The 19,444-nt window shown below is 44.4% G+C and overlaps 1 protein-coding gene across 1 annotated transcript in view; it reads left to right on the top strand.

Annotated features, from left to right (window-relative positions):
* The window catches only part of LOC140133383 (collagen alpha-4(VI) chain-like), a 169,007-nt gene extending 154,259 nt beyond the window's left edge, over positions 1-14,748 (top strand). Inside the window, exon 44 of the mRNA XM_072153496.1 lies at positions 12,873-14,748. Within this exon, the coding sequence (XP_072009597.1) occupies positions 12,873-13,039 (167 nt within the window). The 3' untranslated portion in view covers positions 13,040-14,748. The remainder of the gene's footprint in view (positions 1-12,872) is intronic.
* The last annotated feature ends 4,696 nt before the right edge of the window (positions 14,749-19,444 follow it).

Raw genomic sequence — 19,444 nt, 5'->3', positions numbered from 1 at the left:
ACAATGCTTCGAGCAATTTGTCCACCAGTCAGTCTTCCACGCAGTCCACCCATGTCACCGAAATCGCCACTCCTCCAGCTCCTGCACCTCAGCCTCCTCCCCCCCCAGTCTGCCCCCTCCCAGCAAAATTTGCCATTTGAACCGGCATACTCTGAGGAACTGTTTTCTGGACCCTTCCCACAGTCACAAACCACTTGTCCGGTTGCTGATGAGCAATTTTCCGATGCCCAGGTTTTCCACCAGTCGCAGTCTGTGGGTGATGATGACCTTGTTGACGTAGTGGAAGAAGTGTGTAAAGAGGTGTCCGACGATGAGGAGACACGGTTGTCAGACAGTGGGGAAGTTGTTGTCAGGGCAGGAAGTCCGAGGGGGGAGCAGACTGAGGGATCGGAGGATGATGAGGTGACAGACCCAAGCTGGGTTGAGAGGCCGGGTGAACACAGTGCTTCTGAGACGGAGGAGAGTCCTCGACCAGAACAGGTTGGAAGAGGCAGTGGTGGGGCCAGACGGAGAGGCAGGGCCAGAGCTGGTGCATCAGCGCCAAATGTGTCAACTAGTGAAGCTCCCGTGGCGAGGGCTCCTGCGGCGAGGGCTAGATTTTCAGAAGTCTGGAGGTTCTTTAAGGAAACACCGGATGACCGACGGACTGTGGTGTGCCACATTTGCCAAACCAGGATCAGCAGGGGTTCCACCACTACTAGCTTAACTACCACCAGTATGCGCAGGCATATGAATGCTAAACACCCCACTCAGTGGCAACAAGCGCGTTCACCTCCGGCCGTGCACACCACTGCTCCTTCCCCTGTGTCAGCTGATAGTCAGCCCCCTGCCCAGGACCCTGCCACAAAAACCCCATCGTCGCCTCCACGATCCTCCACAGCATCCACCAGCGTTCAGCTCTCCATACCCCAGACGCTGGAGCGGAAACGCAAATATAGTGCAACCCACCCGCACGCCCAAGCCCTTAATGTGCACATCTCCAGATTGCTAAGCCTGGAGATGCTGCCCTATAGGCTAGTAGAGACCGAGGCCTTTCGCAGCCTCATGGCGGCGGCCGCCCCTTGGTATTCGGTCCCCAGCCGCCACTACTTTTCCCGATGTGCCGTCCCAGCCCTGCACCAGCACGTGTCAGACAACATAATCCGTGCCCTGACCAACGCCGTTTCTGACAAGGTCCACCTGACCACGGACACGTGGACGAGTGCTGCCGGGCAGGGCCACTATATATCGCTGACGGCACATTGGGTTAACTTGGTGGAGGCTGGGACCGAGTCTGACCCTGCGGCTGGTCATATACTGCCGACGCCGAGGACTGCGGGGCCTACTTCGGTCCAGGTGTTTCAGGCCTACTATGCCTCCTCCTCCTCCCACCCCTCCTCCACCTCCTCCTCCGAACGACCATCCGTGGGCATGGCGCCATCAGTCGGTAGCTGTAGGCACAGCAGCAGTGCCGTCGCTAAGCGACAGCAGGCGGTGCTGAAACTGCTGAGCCTAGGCGATAAAAGGCACACCGCCCAAGAACTATTACAGGGCATCATGGCGCAGACTGATCTGTGGCTGGCACCGCTGAACCTGAAGCCAGGCATGGTTGTGTGTGACAACGGCCGTAACCTGGTGGCGGCTCTGCAACTCGGCAGACTGACACATGTGCCATGCCTGGCCCATGTGTTAAATCTGATAGTTCAACGTTTCCTCAAGACATACCCCAATCTGTCTGATTTGCTCACGAAGGTGCGCCGCATCTGTGCGCATTTCAGGAAGTCCAGCACAGATGCTGCCACTCTCAGGGCAGCACAGCGCCGCCTCCAACTGCCCGCTCACCGACTGTTGTGCGACGTGCCCACGAGGTGGAATTCAACACTGACCATGTTATCCAGAGTTTACCAGCAGCGCCGAGCGATTGTAGACTGCCAGATGTCAACTTCCACCAGAAATGGTAGTCAGGTCAGTCAGCTTCCTCAAGTCTACAATGAGGAGTGGACCTGGATGTCTGATATCTGTCAGGTGCTGAGTAACTTTGAGGAGTCAACACAGATGGTCAGTGGCGATGCCGCCATCATCAGCCTCACCATCCCGCTGCTTGGCCTGTTGAAAAACTCTCTGGTCAGCATGAAGTCGGAAGCTTTGCGCTCCTCACAAGAGACGGGGGAAGAAGATTCCCTTGTTGATAGCCAAAGCACCCTTAGGTCTGTTTCTCAGCGCATATCGGAGGAGGTGGAGGAGGATGAGGAGGAAGAGGAGGAGAATGTTGGCGAGACACAAGAGGGGACCATTGTTGAGTCCTTCACTGTTGAGCGTGTATGGGCAGAAGAAGAGGAGTTGGAGGAGTTGGAGGAGGAGGAAATGGACAGTCAGGCCAGTGAGGGGAGTGAATTCTTACGCGTTGGTACTCTGGCGCATATGGCAGATTTCATGCTAGGCTGCCTATCCCGTGACCCTCGCGTTCAAAGAATTTATTCCAGCACCGATTACTGGGTGTTCGCTCTCCTGGACCCACGGTACAAGCAAAATCTTTCCACTCTCATCCCTGGAGAGGAAAGGAGTGTGAGAATGCATGAATATATTTCAGCAAAGAAAAAAGGGAGGGGGAAAATGTAGGAGAAGAAAAGTTGTGAGTGTGATAAAATTTCACTTTTATTAATTTATTTAAAATCTGGAGTATATTCTCACACTGTAGAATCAAGTGTTAATTAAGCAACTAGTATGGCATTATTATGCTTTGCCATACTATGTCCTTGCCACATAAGTAAGAATCTTGTACTTAGGGATATAAGTTCAGGTGGGAGTCCCCTTGTATTTTATTTAAACCCTCCTGTAAGTATAACTGATGCCCACCACTAATTCCTTGTGGGGATCAGGGACTGTGTGGGTTAATGATGATCTGTTGTTGAGATCGCAGGGAGCAGGTGTGTGTCTGTCTTTTGACAGGACAGGGCACTGTGCTGCTGTCAGCTATTGTTATGCAGGGAGATCGCTGTGATAAAAATCTGTAAGTCTCCTCTTACTGCGGTGATGTGAGTGACTCTTGGTGAAGTCTCTTGGAGCATACAGCTTGCTACTGAGATCACAGTCACTATTCCTGCCAGTATGATCCACTCTGCGATCATCTATGGATGTGTACCACAATTAACACTGTCCCTTATGAGTTTTCTGTCCCTGAGTTGTGGCTGCAGACATAGAAAGAGAAGTCCCGACACGTGTTTCGCCGGGTCTCCCCGGCTTCTTCTAGGGGTGGGGGCGGCCGGGTTCGGGCGCCTTTTATTTGAATAGGTAAGAATGACAGCTGAATTAGCCAATGAGATTCCACTGTTATTTCTGTGGAATGTAACATTGTTATTAGTTATGAGAGTGTCTAGTATGCTGTAATAATGTTATTAATGTGTGCTCATTGTGAAAAGAATGCCACACATTCAATATAATTAAATGTCATTAGATGATGAAGTATTGTATCCTTCACCAATATTGAAACAACAGATATGGCTATTTAAACCAAAATGTGACATTGTCATGTCTGAAGTCTAGTGAGCCTGACCTTTTATGATTAATTTTTCATAATTAATTATTTTTAACAATCGATGTTTGCACAAAACGATGTAAAAAGATGATAACAAGTTTTATGGTAATAAGTGGTCAGATATAACAGGTCACTATTATGATTGACAGAGTGAAGAAAAATAATGTAATTTTCTCTGAAGGAGACTTATCCATCCCCATTTTGAAAACGGGATATGGATCAATTCATGAGAAATAAGTGCGATTTAGTGTCATGTAATAGGTTTTAGAGAAAACATCCAAAGCCAAAATTATCATTCAGGCCTCTGGGTTTAAGGCTTCCCATCCTATATATCCACCGGCTCTCCGTCTGGAGAAGCAGTGTGTCCAAGTCTCCACCTCTGATCCCTAATGTTATTTGGGTGATCGCCCAGCCCTTAAGGCCTTTTGGGTTGCAATTATGGATCTTCTTGAAATGCTCCGCAATTGGTGTGGGCTGGAATGGCTTGTTCTGTCTGAGAGCCTCTCTCTGTGCGTTATCATAGTTTTTAATTGAATAGAGGTGTTCTCTGATTCTTATTCTCATTTCCCGGATGGTTTTCCCTATATACACCAGGTTGCAGGGACATTGGAGAGCATAAATGACTCCGGGTGAAGAACAGGTAATATGTTCTTTAATGACATATTTACGGCCGTCCTTGTCGTCAAATGCTATTTTCTTGACTAGGATTTGGCATGCAATGCATAGTCCACATGGATAGAAGCCTGCATATTTATGGTACTGTTCTTTTTTAGCTTTGCAAAAGTGACTCTGTACTAACATGTTCCCTATGGAGGAACCCTTCCTATATCCGCATGAGATTCTATTGCCTATAATTTGGGCCAAATCTGGATCCAAGGTGAGAATCTCCCAATGGCGGTTCAGTATCTTATTCATTTCTCCCCATTTATCATGTAGAGTTGTGATGAACCTGATCTCAGAGTCTGCGGTTTTAGTTTTTACTTGTAGTGAAGAAGATCTGTCAGTATGGAGTGCAGCATTGTAGGCCTTTTTTATGGAATGACCAGAGTATTGTCTCTGTCGTAGACGTGTTTTAAGAGCTGCTGCTCCCTCTTTGAATCTCTCAAGAGTGGAGCAGTTTCTTCTCAGTCTGAGGAATTCTCCTTTCGGGATTCCTTTGATCGTGCGTGGTAAATGGGCACTCTCGGCATGCAGGAGGCTGTTAGTAGCGGTTTCCTTTCGGTATATTCTGGTTTGGACCGAACCATCTTCCTCTACCTCAATCTTAATGTCGAGGAAGGGAATCGAGACCTTACTGTGCGTGAGGGTGAGTCTGATATTACAATCATTCTCATTGAGACGTGAAATAAAGTTTTTCATGATATTTTCTGGTCCTTTCCAAATGAATACCACATCATCGATGTATCTTTTCCAGAATACAACGTGATGTGTGAGGTTCTCCAATTCGTCACAGAATACCCGCTCCTCCTCCCACCACCCAAGGAACAAATTGGCGAAGGTGGGCGCACATGCGGCGCCCATCGCCGTTCCCTGGGTCTGGAGGTAGAAGCGGGCATCAAAAATAAAATAGTTATGACGGAGAACAAAAAGTAATGCCTCCAAGATGAACGCCTGTCGCACGGGGCTTTTGTCATTGTAGCGTTCCAGAAAGTATTTGACAGCATTACAGCCCACCTGGTGTCCTATACTAGTATATAGACTTTCAACGTCCACTGTGACGAGGATCTCGTCCTGCTCCAGGCGCACCCCTTCAAGATCTTTGAGGATTTGCATTGTATCCCTTGTAAATGAGGATAAATCAAGGACATAGTGTCTTAATTCATTATCCAACCATTGACTTAGTTTCTCGGTCAGGCACCCAATACCGGACACAATGGGCCTCCCAGGTGGAACAGAGAGGTCCTTGTGTACCTTGGGCAACATATAAAAGGTTGCCACTTTTGGGTGCCTGACCGAGAGAAAATCCCTCTCCTGACTAGAGATGGCTCTATTCTGCCATCCATTGTTTAATAAATTCTGATATTTTGTCAAGAAGTCCTTTGTAGGATCACTCCATAGGTGTCGATAGCATTGTTTATTCAACAATTGCTTTTTGGCTTCTTTGATATAGGCTTCTTGTGGCCAAATAACTATGTTCCCCCCTTTGTCCGATTGTTTGAACACCACGTCATCCCACTTTTTCAGTTCGTCCAGGGCTTGGCGTTCTTCCTTCGTAATATTGGATTCCTGAGTTCGATTATCCAGTCTCTCGATGTCCCTAGAGACCATTTCGACAAAGATTTTAACCGGGGGGCAAGATTCAAAAGAGGGCATAGTCTTGGATTTGGATTTCAATTTGGGGTTTGGGGTGTTTGGCATGTACTGACGGGGGCTCAAACTTCCATTCTCAAGAAGGGATTTAACTTCTGTATAACCACACCCCTAAAGAAATTTGAAATGATAAAAGATCTGCATCTGTTTGGGAGGAAACTGATCTATAGAAAAATGTTTCATAATAAGGAGTCACAACTCAATGCGGAGGTTCCTATTCACACTACAGAAACCACACTAGATGAGGAAACCCTCCGCATTCTTGAAGAATTGGCAGATGAAAACATAACCACCTGTATGGTGGAACCCTCTGCCGATTCACAAGAACCTAGAAACACCCCAAACCCCAAATTGAAATCCAAATCCAAGACTATGCCCTCTTTTGAATCTTGCCCCCCGGTTAAAATCTTTGTCGAAATGGTCTCTAGGGACATCGAGAGACTGGATAATCGAACTCAGGAATCCAATATTACGAAGGAAGAACGCCAAGCCCTGGACGAACTGAAAAAGTGGGATGACGTGGTGTTCAAACAATCGGACAAAGGGGGGAACATAGTTATTTGGCCACAAGAAGCCTATATCAAAGAAGCCAAAAAGCAATTGTTGAATAAACAATGCTATCGACACCTATGGAGTGATCCTACAAAGGACTTCTTGACAAAATATCAGAATTTATTAAACAATGGATGGCAGAATAGAGCCATCTCTAGTCAGGAGAGGGATTTTCTCTCGGTCAGGCACCCAAAAGTGGCAACCTTTTATATGTTGCCCAAGGTACACAAGGACCTCTCTGTTCCACCTGGGAGGCCCATTGTGTCCGGTATTGCGTGCCTGACCGAGAAACTAAGTCAATGGTTGGATAATGAATTAAGACACTATGTCCTTGATTTATCCTCATTTACAAGGGATACAATGCAAATCCTCAAAGATCTTGAAGGGGTGCGCCTGGAGCAGGACGAGATCCTCGTCACAGTGGACGTTGAAAGTCTATATACTAGTATAGGACACCAGGTGGGCTGTAATGCTGTCAAATACTTTCTGGAACGCTACAATGACAAAAGCCCCGTGCGACAGGCGTTCATCTTGGAGGCATTACTTTTTGTTCTCCGTCATAACTATTTTATTTTTGATGCCCGCTTCTACCTCCAGACCCAGGGAACGGCGATGGGCGCCGCATGTGCGCCCACCTTCGCCAATTTGTTCCTTGGGTGGTGGGAGGAGGAGCGGGTATTCTGTGACGAATTGGAGAACCTCACACATCACGTTGTATTCTGGAAAAGATACATCGATGATGTGGTATTCATTTGAAAAGGACCAGAAAATATCATAAAAAAATTTATTTCACGTCTCAATGAGAATGATTGTAATATTAGACTCACCCTCACGCACAGTAAGGTCTCGATTCCCTTCCTCGACATTAAGATTGAGGTAGAGGAAGATGGTTCGGTCCAAACCAGAATATACCGAAAGGAAACCGCTACTAACAGCCTCCTGCATGCCGAGAGTGCCCATTTACCACGCACGATCAAAGGAATCCCGAAAGGAGAATTCCTCAGACTGAGAAGAAACTGCTCCACTCTTGAGAGATTCAAAGAGGGAGCAGCAGCTCTTAAAACACGTCTACGACAGAGACAATACTCTGGTCATTCCATAAAAAAGGCCTACAATGCTGCACTCCATACTGACAGATCTTCTTCACTACAAGTAAAAACTAAAACCGCAGACTCTGAGATCAGGTTCATCACAACTCTACATGATAAATGGGGAGAAATGAATAAGATACTGAACCGCCATTGGGAGATTCTCACCTTGGATCCAGATTTGGCCCAAATTATAGGCAATAGAATCTCATGCGGATATAGGAAGGGTTCCTCCATAGGGAACATGTTAGTACAGAGTCACTTTTGCAAAGCTAAAAAAGAACAGTACCATAAATATGCAGGCTTCTATCCATGTGGACTATGCATTGCATGCCAAATCCTAGTCAAGAAAATAGCATTTGACGACAAGGACGGCCGTAAATATGTCATTAAAGAACATATTACCTGTTCTTCACCCGGAGTCATTTATGCTCTCCAATGTCCCTGCAACCTGGTGTATATAGGGAAAACCATCCGGGAAATGAGAATAAGAATCAGAGAACACCTCTATTCAATTAAAAACTATGATAACGCACAGAGAGAGGCTCTCAGACAGAACAAGCCATTCCAGCCCACACCAATTGCGGAGCATTTCAAGAAATTCCATAATTGCAACCCAAAAGGCCTTAAGGGCTGGGCGATCACCCAAATAACATTAGGGATCAGAGGTGGAGACTTGGACACACTGCTTCTCCAGACGGAGAGCCGGTGGATATATAGGATGGGAAGCCTTAAACCCAGAGGCCTGAATGATAATTTTGGCTTTGGATGTTTTCTCTAAAACCTATTACATGACACTAAATCGCACTTATTTCTCATGAATTGATCCATATCCCGTTTTCAAAATGGGGATGGATAAGTCTCCTTCAGAGAAAATTACATTATTTTTCTTCACTCTGTCAATCATAATAGTGACTTGTTATATCTGACCACTTATTACCATAAAACTTGTTATCATCTTTTTACATCGTTTTGTGCAAACATCGATTGTTAAAAATAATTAATTATGAAAAATTAATCATAAAAGGTCAGGCTCACTAGACTTCAGACATGACAATGTCACATTTTGGTTTAAATAGCCATATCTGTTGTTTCAATATTGGTGAAGGATACAATACTTCATCATCTAATGACATTTAATTATATTGAATGTGTGGCATTCTTTTCACAATGAGCACACATTAATAACATTATTACAGCATACTAGACACTCTCATAACTAATAACAATGTTACATTCCACAGAAATAACAGTGGAATCTCATTGGCTAATTCAGCTGTCATTCTTACCTATTCAAATAAAAGGCGCCCGAACCCGGCCGCCCCCACCCCTAGAAGAAGCCGGGGAGACCCGGCGAAACACGTGTCGGGACTTCTCTTTCTATGTCTGCAGCCACAACTCAGGGACAGAAAACTCATAAGGGACAGTGTTAATTGTGGTACACATCCATAGATGATCGCAGAGTGGATCATACTGGCAGGAATAGTGACTGTGATCTCAGTAGCAAGCTGTATGCTCCAAGAGACTTCACCAAGAGTCACTCACATCACCACAGTAAGAGGAGATCTAGGCTTACAGATTTTTATCACAGCGATCTCCCTGCATAACAATAGCTGACAGCAGCACAGTGCCCTGTCCTGTCAAAAGACAGACACACACCTGCTCCCTGCGATCTCAACAACAAATCATCATTAACCCACACAGTCCCTGATCCCCACAAGGAATTAGTGGTGGGCATCAGTTATACTTACAGGAGGGTTTAAATAAAATACAAGGGGACTCCCACCTGAACTTATATCCCTAAGTACAAGATTCTTACTTATGTGGCAAGGACATAGTATGGCAAAGCATAATAATGCCATACTAGTTGCTTAATTAACACTTGATTCTACAGTGTGAGAATATACTCCAGATTTTAAATAAATTAATAAAAGTGAAATTTTATCACACTCACAACTTTTCTTCTCCTACATTTTCCCCCTCCCTTTTTTCTTTGCTGAAATATGTTACAATAGGTGGTGCACACCGTGAGTGTTTTTCCAAATCTGAACACGTTTTGCGTTTTCAGAATGCATGAATACCAGCAGGCCCTGGTGCACAAGCTGAAACAGTATTTCCCTTCTGACAGCGCTAGCGGCAGAGTGCGTAGTTCTGCGGGACAAGTAGCGAGGGAGAGTAGGCGAGCAGGCAGCTTGTCCAGCACTGGCAAGGGTACGCTTTACAAGGCTTTTGCCAGCTTTATGTCACCCCAGCAAGACACTGTCACCTGTCCCCAGTCTCGGCAGAGTAGGGCTGATCTTTACAGAAAGATGGTGAGGGAGTACGTAGCTGACCATACCATCGTCCTAAATGATCACACAGCTCCCTACAACTACTGGGTTTCAAAGCTGGACATGTGGCACGAACTGGCGCTGTACGCCTTGGAGGTTCTTGCCTGCCCTGCCGCTAGCGTCTTGTCCGAGCGGGTTTTCAGTGCAGCTGGTGGCATCATCACCGATAAGCGTACACGCCTGTCGACTGACAGCGCTGACAGGCTGACGCTTATCAAGATGAATAAAGCCTGGATTTCTCCTAATTTCCAATCTCCACCAGGTGAAGGAAGCTCAACCTGAATAATTTATCCACTCCTCCTCCTCCTCATTTTCCTCCTTCTCCTCCTCTTTGTACAGTAAAGCAGAGGAAACTGGCTATTTTTTTACAGGGCCCACTGGCTCTAGCTATAGTACTTTATGCATTTAATTTTTATGGAGGGCCACCGACCCGGTCCTCTGTTTTAAACAATTTTTGGGAGTGCCACATACAGGCACTCAATCTATTCAATTTTTCTGGAGGGCCACCTACCTGCTCCTCTGGTTTGAAAACTTTTTTGGACTGCCACATACAGGCACTCAATCTATTCCATTTTTATGGAGGGCCACCTACCTGCTCCTCTGGTTTGAAAACTTTTTTGGACTGCCACATACAGGCACTCAATCTATTCCATTTTTATGGAGGGCCACCTACCTGCTCCTCTGGTTTGAAAACTTTTTTGGACTGCCACATACAGGCACTCAATCTATTCCATTTTTCTGGAGGGCCACCTACCTGCTCCTCTGGTTTGAAAACTTTTTTGGACTGCCACATACAGGCACTCAATCTATTCCATTTTTATGGAGGGCCACCTACCTGCTCCTCTGGTTTGAAAACTTTTTTGGACTGCCACATACAGGCACTCAATCTATTCCATTTTTATGGAGGGCCACCAACCTGCTCCTCTGGTTTGAAAACTTTTTTGGACTGCCACATACAGGCACTATCCAAATTGAATTGTCTCCATAGCAGCCTCCACACGTTGTCTCCATTGCTACCTCCAAAAGTCGTCCATATAGCTGCCTCCATACATCGTCCCTTTATCAAACGAGGTGTGTCAGGCCGAAATTTGGGTTGTTTTCATGGATTCCACATCAAAGTTGTTAACTTTGTCGCCACCCTGCTGTGTTATCCACAAAATACACTGGCAAACTTTTACCATGTACGGATATTATTTCAGCGCTTCTTGCGCATCTGTTTACATTCCCCTCACCCGCCATATCCTAAACTTATAAGAACGCTACTACACTTGATCTTATACAAAAGGTTCTTAGAAGTGCTGTTTGGGGAGTAGCCTAGAGACAGGGGCTTGGATTGGCGAAAGCTCGCCTGGCAGCGGAGCGCCAGCTCCATGCCAAGAACCAACTAACATAGTTTTAACTGCAGCACCTTTAATCTACTACTAGTTCACTGCCTCCATACATGGCCGCCTTATCAAACGTGCTGTGTCAGGCAGAATTTTGGGTTGTTTTCATGGTTTCCACAACAAACTTGTTAACTTTGTCGCCACCCTGCTGTGTAATCCTCAAAATATACTGGCAAACTTTTACCATTTACGGATATTATTTCAGCGCTTCTTGCGCATCTGTTTACATTCCCCTCACCCGCCATATTCCAAACTTATAAGAACGCTACTACACTTAACTTGGTGCAGGCTGGGACCGAGTCTGACCCTGGGGCTGGTCATATACTGCCGACGCAGAGGATTGCGGGGCCTACCTCGGTCCAGGTGTTTCAGGCCTACTATGCCTCCTCCTCCTCCCACCCCTCCTCCACCTCCTCCTCCTCCTCCGAATTACCATCCGTGGGCATGGCGCCATCAGTCGGTAGCTCTAGGCACAGCAGCAGTGCCGTCGCTAAGCGACAGCAGGCGGTGCTCAAATTGCTGAGCCTAGGTGATAAAAGGCACACCGCCCAAGAGCTATTACAGGGCATTCCGCATCAAACTTGTTAACTTTGTCGCCACCGTGCTGTGTAAGCCACAAAATATACTGGAAAACTTTTTTCATTTACGGATATTATTTCAGTGCTTCTTGCGCAGATGTTTACATTCCCCTCACCCGCCATATCCCAAACTTATAAGAACGCTACTACACTTATACAAAAGGTTCTTAGAAGTGCTGTTTGGGGAGTAGCCTAGAGACAGGGGCTTGGATTGGCAAAAGCTCGCCTGGCAGCGGAGCGCCAGCTCCATGCCAAGATCCAACTAACATAGTTTTAACTGCAGCACCTTTAATCTACTACTAGTTCACTGCCTCCATACATGGTCCCCTTATCAAACGAGCTGTGTCAGGCAGAATTTTGGATTGTTTTCATGGCTTCCATGTTAACTTTGTCGCCACCCTGCTGTGTAATCCACAAAATATACTGGCAAACTTTTATCATGTACCGATATTATTTGAGCGCTTCTTGCTCACCTCCTTTGGTTCCTCTCTGCCACCCATTGGTTTGAAGCCTGAGTCCATTTAGGGTATGTTGCCATGCCACTCTCTAGCCTGCCGCTGCTGCCGCTGCCTCTGCATGCCGTCCCCTATAGTGTCAGGGTCAATTATTGGATGTTTTAGATGCTATCTAGCCTCATTCGGTCACTCTGTCATGGCCATGCTGTTGCCCATAATTTTGGCATAATGGTGCGATTAAGCAGCCTCAGAGGCATCCATGCATGCTGCCCCTGCTGTTTCCTGTCCATTTCCGTGGTGTTTCCATCCTTTTCTGAGGTTCCCAGGTGTTTGGCCAAGCTTCCCTGTGCAGAGCCTTTGTCCCCTTGAAAAATGCTCGAGTCTCCCATTGACTTCAATGGGGCTCGTTACTCGAAACGAGCACTCGAGCATCGGGAAAAGTTCGTCTCGAATAACGAGTACCCGAGCATTTTAGTGCTCGCTCATCTCTAGTCAGGTGTCTTTAAGTAGGGGATCACCTGTAATAGTGTAATAAAGTATACTAGTGCTTCAATATCAGAGCATTGGGTGTTCGCCACTCAGGCTGGAATCAACACAGTGAATGAAGCTTAATCCATAAGATCAACATTGTAATGCACATTTTTTATTCTTCAATTCCAGATATTTGCTCATTGAAGCAGGAAGAAGGAGAATGCCAAGACTATATCCTGAAATGGTGGTACAACTCATATCTGAACGAATGTGTTCAGTTCTGGTACGGAGGCTGTGGAGGAAATAAGAATCGATTTGAAACTCAAGAGCAGTGTGAGGCTGCCTGTTTGTCCTAGGGTGCTATCAGAAGGTCACTTTGCACATTTGTGTTCCAAATCTCATGTTTAAGATTTGAGGAAACCCTACATTTAAAATGTCTATTAATTAGCATTGATGGTAAAATTTGTGATACGAGTGGCAAAAAACTGTTGTAAAATTTATAGCTAAAAAATTTTGTTTAGATTTTATTTAAGAATATTACATCGAAAAAGATACACGTTGAGTCACTTTAAACTGCACTTTTCCTTTTTATACCTCATTGTTGTTCACATCCATTTGGTGTCTAGAGAAGGATTGTTTATATAGACCAGGCATTTTCTAATATATCAATATAATACTTGAAGGAAATTGGGGTTACAAATTGGTTTCTAAAATATAACGTCAGGCTCTGCTCACATTGACCGCATAGGGCGGAATTTATCATATGCCGGCTGTCTGCCATGTCCCCCCACCTCATTGTGGCGGATACATTAAGAGGCGCAAGCCAGGTCTAACATGGTGCAGTTTTGTGTAAAAACCATTTTAAAAAAGCCATACAAACCATACGTACTTGGCATAGCCCCAAAAATAAACATAATTTCTTGCAGTGCATAAGAAATTGCCATTATTTTAGTGCTTTTATGCCAGAAACAGGCATAGGAGCAATGATAAATCCCCCCCCCCATAGGGTCTGTTTTTATAGTATCCATGATGAGTAGAATCCATCATAATACTTTTAGCACATATATTACAGTAGCAAAACCAGCATTGAAAAAGGGGCTATTACATTTGTAGTGTACTTCTTATGAAGATAGTAAGATGCTGCTCTCAGATAAACTTACTTGGAATGCTGTTAACATGTACTACAGTGTACATGTGGCCTTCCTTACTTTCACCCATGTTTTGGGACATTCCAAGAAGAGAGGCATAAGATGACTAGTTTTCAAAGACTGGTGGATCCGTGAGATACAGAACCCAAAATTAGCAGTCAAGCAGTCAAACAGAGATTAAAATACAAAAAAAAGGAGATAAAAATACAATTCTTGACTTCTTTCTGAAAGGTGAGATTTCTATGTTTAATATGACATCAATGTGAAGTGACATTTCTCCTTCAGCCTGTAAACTTGACTCATCTCTGGCTAAATATGATTCTTCTCAGTCCATTTTCACATGGCTTTAAAGAATATTTTTACAGGTAAATGGGTGAGATTTTACATAAAAGAGGAAATTCTAGAATAGACCCATCCTCAGGGTGCTAGTAATTCAATGGGGTTGTCTAACACAAACACATTTTTAAATGCAGTTTTTTGTGCCACTGATCCTGGGATATTCTGATCCAAAAGGACATATTTAACTAGGTCAACATACTTCGAGGTGTACAAACACTGGTTCTAAGAACTCTATATTTCCATTACACAACAATGGAGCTAAAATGGTAAAATTCTGGCTGTATACCTACCTCTATGGGGGATTCTTACATGGGGGTTTGTATACTTCTCATGTACATTAATGTATATTAATATTATGAAATTAGCTGTTGTGGCAGAAAAACACAACTTTATTATTTAACAAGATGGCGTCTAACATAACAAAGTAGAGTTTCCATCTAATTGTGCTATGTAGTATAGTCATGATCCACTGTCATCTGTATGTGTGCACTACTACTACCTTCAAAAGCAAAAAAAAAAAAGAAATCCCATTTCCAGAAATCCCAGAGTTTATGCATTCTTGAACAGTGTCTTGTTAACAGAGCCTTAGCTATATGGTTCACTTTTTAATCCCTGAAAAGATCAATTAAACTTTCTCCCTTTTCAGAAACTTTCAAAATGGAATTCATTGTTTGTTTCATAATGTTTAAGGATTCAATACAATTTGTTGAACTAATATCATGTACAATTGTAGTTTTTGCATTTTTTCATCTGAATAAAGTTTTTTATGAGTGTTCCTTTAGCCCAGTGCTTCTTAACCAGGGTTCTATGGAACCCTAAGGGGTTCGGTGAGTCAGTCTCAGGGGTTCGGCGGAGCCTCAGTCTCGGAGGTTAAAACACACACATATTTGATTGATCTCTAGGGAAGGGTTCGGCGAATGTGTATATGAAACTGATGGGTTTGGTACCTCAAACAAGGTAAGAACCACTGCTTTAGCAAATGCATATTCTTTATTAAGCTGTGTTGTTGGCCCCTAGTTGTACAAGCAGACTAGATTTATAATATTTGTGTGTGTTCTGGATGGGCAGAGGGGAGAAAGACACTGTTGGATACAAATGGTTGTAGCCCAGGTTCCCAGAGAGTAAATGGATAGGACATATTAAAATGATCTTTATCCCCAACATCTGCTGGCAAGAGAAAACTACACAAGCTGGATTCATCTGAAATTAGGCAGATCAGACTATGATTAGGCAGATTGTTTTTACTTTTTACAAGCATCTTTAGAGGTAACCGCTAGATTAAGCACCCTTGAATCCTACCCCTTTGTGTCTAGTTTTAATGAATCCTGCTTTTTGGACAGTATTTTTAGGTACAAAACATAAGAACGAGTCTGTATACACCTTATGATGTAATATTATGTCATAAACATGTCACTGGCACCCTCAGGAGCAAGGGTTCACTATAAAGCCACATTCCCATGACCATAAGGGGGTGTATGTATGACCGCAAGTTATAGTACTACTGTTTGTGTAGGTGCCACTGATTTCCTGCAGCAGTCATCTGCCCTCAAACGACACACTAGAACTCATTGGCTCACATTTATTAAAGTGCCTGTGCCAGTTTTCTGCCACTTTTCACTGAAAAGATTATGCAAACTGCTTGCAGAGCTGCATCTGCCATGGGGCGAGATAAAAATCGCGCCTTAGGCAGCAGAATGCAGAGCCCTTTGGGGAGCGGCAGCAGGTAAATAAACCGCACCTGTGTCCTTAAGAACAGGCCGAGCGATGCAGCGCCTTTCCAACTGTCTGCATCGCTCCATTCTATGTAAGGACACAGACGGCGGGTGATGACATCATGCCATCTGTGTCTCAGCTCGGAGCTGTGGCTGACAAGAGCCGGCTGAAGAATGGAGCCGCGCTGCATGGGAGCACACTGCCTGAAGGTGGGTATCAGTTTTATTTTTATTGGCAAAACTGTGGGAGGTCTAGGGATCTCAATTTATTCATACGGGCTGGATACTCTCTATATATTTAGACTTGATGGGAGAATTCTATAAGGTTGTACATAATATGAATAAACTGGCGGTTTATATATGTTATATATATATGGGCAATATATTAATTAAACTAGGGAGTACTGTATGGGAGACTGTATATTATTAAAATAGAGGGGGTGGGCTATATATTAGGGTCAGATCAGAATTCAACTGGGTGGTGGACTATATGGGACACTGTTTATAATTAAACTGGGGATTTTGGCATATGGGGCTGGATTTTAATTAAACTAGGTGGGGCTGTATATGGGATACAGTATATTACTAAGCTGGGAGGGCTGTATATGTGGGGCCAGATTTTATTTAAAGAGAACCCGTCAGCTAAATTAACTCCTTAAACTAAACATATTTTCATTAACTGCCATTAGAAAGAATTGCCTCTATCCCTTCATTGTCCCTCTACATGCCTTTAAACTTAAGCAATGAGGTCCTAAAGCTGTATGCAAATGACCTGTGAGATGTCCAATGAGTCATTATTATATTCAGCTGCCCAGCTTATTCATGAGTGTGAGGCACAGCCACACCCCCTGTGCTTGACTGAAAATCTGTATAATGATGTGACACTCCTGGTTCTGGCTCCTCTATGTGCTTCCTGGTGCTGGCAGCCACACCACCTTCAGCCTATGTGTGTATGAGATACACGTATACACATGACTGACAGCTTGTATAATGTGGTGACACTCCTGGTGTCGGCTCCTCCATGTTCTTCATGGTACTGGCGGCCACTGCTGCCTGTGTGTGTGAGAGATACTCCTATACACATGACTGACAGCCTGTATAATGGTGTGAGGTATAATGGTGTAATGGCTCCTCCATGTGCTTCCTGGTGCTGGGGCCCCCTGCAGCCTTTGTGTATAGGAGAGATACAACCGCTCCAGGCAGCCATGTTATAACAGAACATGTCAGGTACATGTGTAGCTGATGTCTGTGTCTCACACATGTGTATAGCAGAACATGTTAGCAGGTAAAGCACAGACACTAGCAATGCTTTACTATACATTACAAACAGACATGAGCAGGGGGAGGAGAGGGGTAACAGGGGTGACATCACTGCCTCTGACCATGTGACCAGCTTCATTTACACAATAAAGAATAGATGATTTTACAATGAATAAATGTATGAAATAACTAGATAAAGGCTGGGATGAATCTTTGTGAGCTGCTCCAACAGGTAGTAGTGACAGGACTAGTGACAGAATCCTCATGACAGGTGTTCTTTAAGAAGAGGCTCTGTATATAATTTATTGGGGGGGGGGGTTATATTAAAGGTCTTTGAGGGGTGCTGTACATGCTATAATTATTTACATAAAATGAAGGGATGCTTTATGTGGGGGGGAGCGTGCGGTCAGTTGTGTTGTGAGGGGTATATTTCATTTAGGATCATAGTGTTATCTAGGTGACTTTACACTGTAAGTGACTGTGGTATTTTTAGGGACACCGAGTAGACTATACTGCACGGAGCTGAAGACATCTGATCGAAAATTCTGCATTTCTACTGATGGGAAAACCCGTAATAATGTCCTCCTGATGGAAGAGATTGTCATCTATAAGGTACTAGATGCCACTACTTACTCTCAGAACCCGTAATAAAATCCTCTTGATGGAAGAGATTGTCATCTATAAGGTACTAGATGCCACTACTTACTCTCAGAACCCGTAGTCAGTCACAGAGTGTCAGTGAGCTGCCTAGGGGGATGTTAACAATTGTTAGTAACGTTGCGTTTACTGAACCTGGTGTAGATAATGGAAAGGGAGTACGAGACTAAAGGGGGGGGGGGCAGCATTTTAGTTTTTGCCTCAAGCAGGAAATATGTTTGAATCGGCCTGAATGCTTGCAAATGTATTTCTGAAGTGTCGGCACCAGTTTTGTGTCGCAGCTGCTCTGTGTCCGACAAGACAGAAAAAAAATGTGCACCAAAAGGGGTGTTAGTGCTCAGTCGCAGTTTGTGCCACATTAATACTGACGTGCGGCACCAATCTGTCTGCACAACAATTCTGCAGCATGAACAGAAAAAAACACCAAACACCATAACAAATGGTGCACACTTCCCGAGCAGTGCAGGGGGCACCAGATTCATGAAGTGCACCAGTTTTTATTAATCCTCTGCATCCTGCACACTTCATAGGCAAACTGCACTAGTTTTGATAAATGTAGGCTATTATAAAACATCTGAAAGTAGAATGGAGCAGATGGCACCATGTGGCTGGAGCTATAATGGATGAAGTAGGAAGGGTTTTTTTTACATTTACATTTTAGCACAAATTTGCAATAAAGTTAAATACAATAGTGATGGAATGAAACTAGGAGCAGAAATCATAACAATCCTTATATAAATATACTGCACGTATTCACTATGTAATGTCCTATGTATTGTTTAACCCCTAGGCGCACCAGGACGTTCTAGTACATCCCCGGGGCTAGATATTTAGCGCACAGGGACGTTCTATAACGTCCTGCTTCTGGCACCGGCTCACGAACGGAGCCGGCACCAGAAGCAGTGGCTGTCAGCTGTCTATCACAGCTGACAGCCTGCGCTAACACCCGCGATCGCAGCCGGCTCTGATCGCGGGTGTTAACCCCCTACACGCCGTGGTCAAGCATGACCGCAGCGTGTAAGGGTTTTGCGCTGTGGATCGGATCCCCCGTGCCGCTTACCGGGGGATCCGATCCACTTCTGGGCAGCTCCGAGAACTGCCATGTGCCCCGGAGCTGCCCGCTCTCCCTGGCAGTCAGACCCCTTCCGGGTCTGACTGCAGACTGTCTGAGCATGCGCAGACAGTTTACACTGCTCTACCATAAAATAGTATTGTAGAGCAGTGTATTGAACTTGAACCAGTGATCAGAGCATCACTGGTTCAAGTTCGAGTATGTATAAGTAAAAAAAAGTCAAAAACACTAAAGTTTTAAAGTTAATACATTAGAATAAATAAAAAATAAATACATTAAAATATAAGCCCCTAAAATGTCACTTTCCTATAAAAACACTTAATAAAGTATAAAAAACACAAAATCACAAAAAAACCCTGTATATTTGGTATTGCCGCGTCCGTAACAATCTTTATAATAAAACAGAATCATTACTGGACCCGCACAATACACGCCGTAGAAAAAAAATGCAAAAACGTTCCGAAAAAAGATCATTTTTAATTAATACCCTATAAAAAATGCTCTAAAAAGTGATTTAAAAAATATTATGCACCACAAAATAAGCCCACTAAAAAGAACAACTCTTCTCGCAAA

Source organism: Engystomops pustulosus, chromosome 5 (genome assembly GCF_040894005.1).
Source record: "Engystomops pustulosus chromosome 5, aEngPut4.maternal, whole genome shotgun sequence".
Lineage (NCBI taxonomy): Eukaryota > Metazoa > Chordata > Amphibia > Anura > Leptodactylidae > Engystomops > Engystomops pustulosus.
This window is presented reverse-complemented; position numbering and strand designations above follow the sequence as displayed.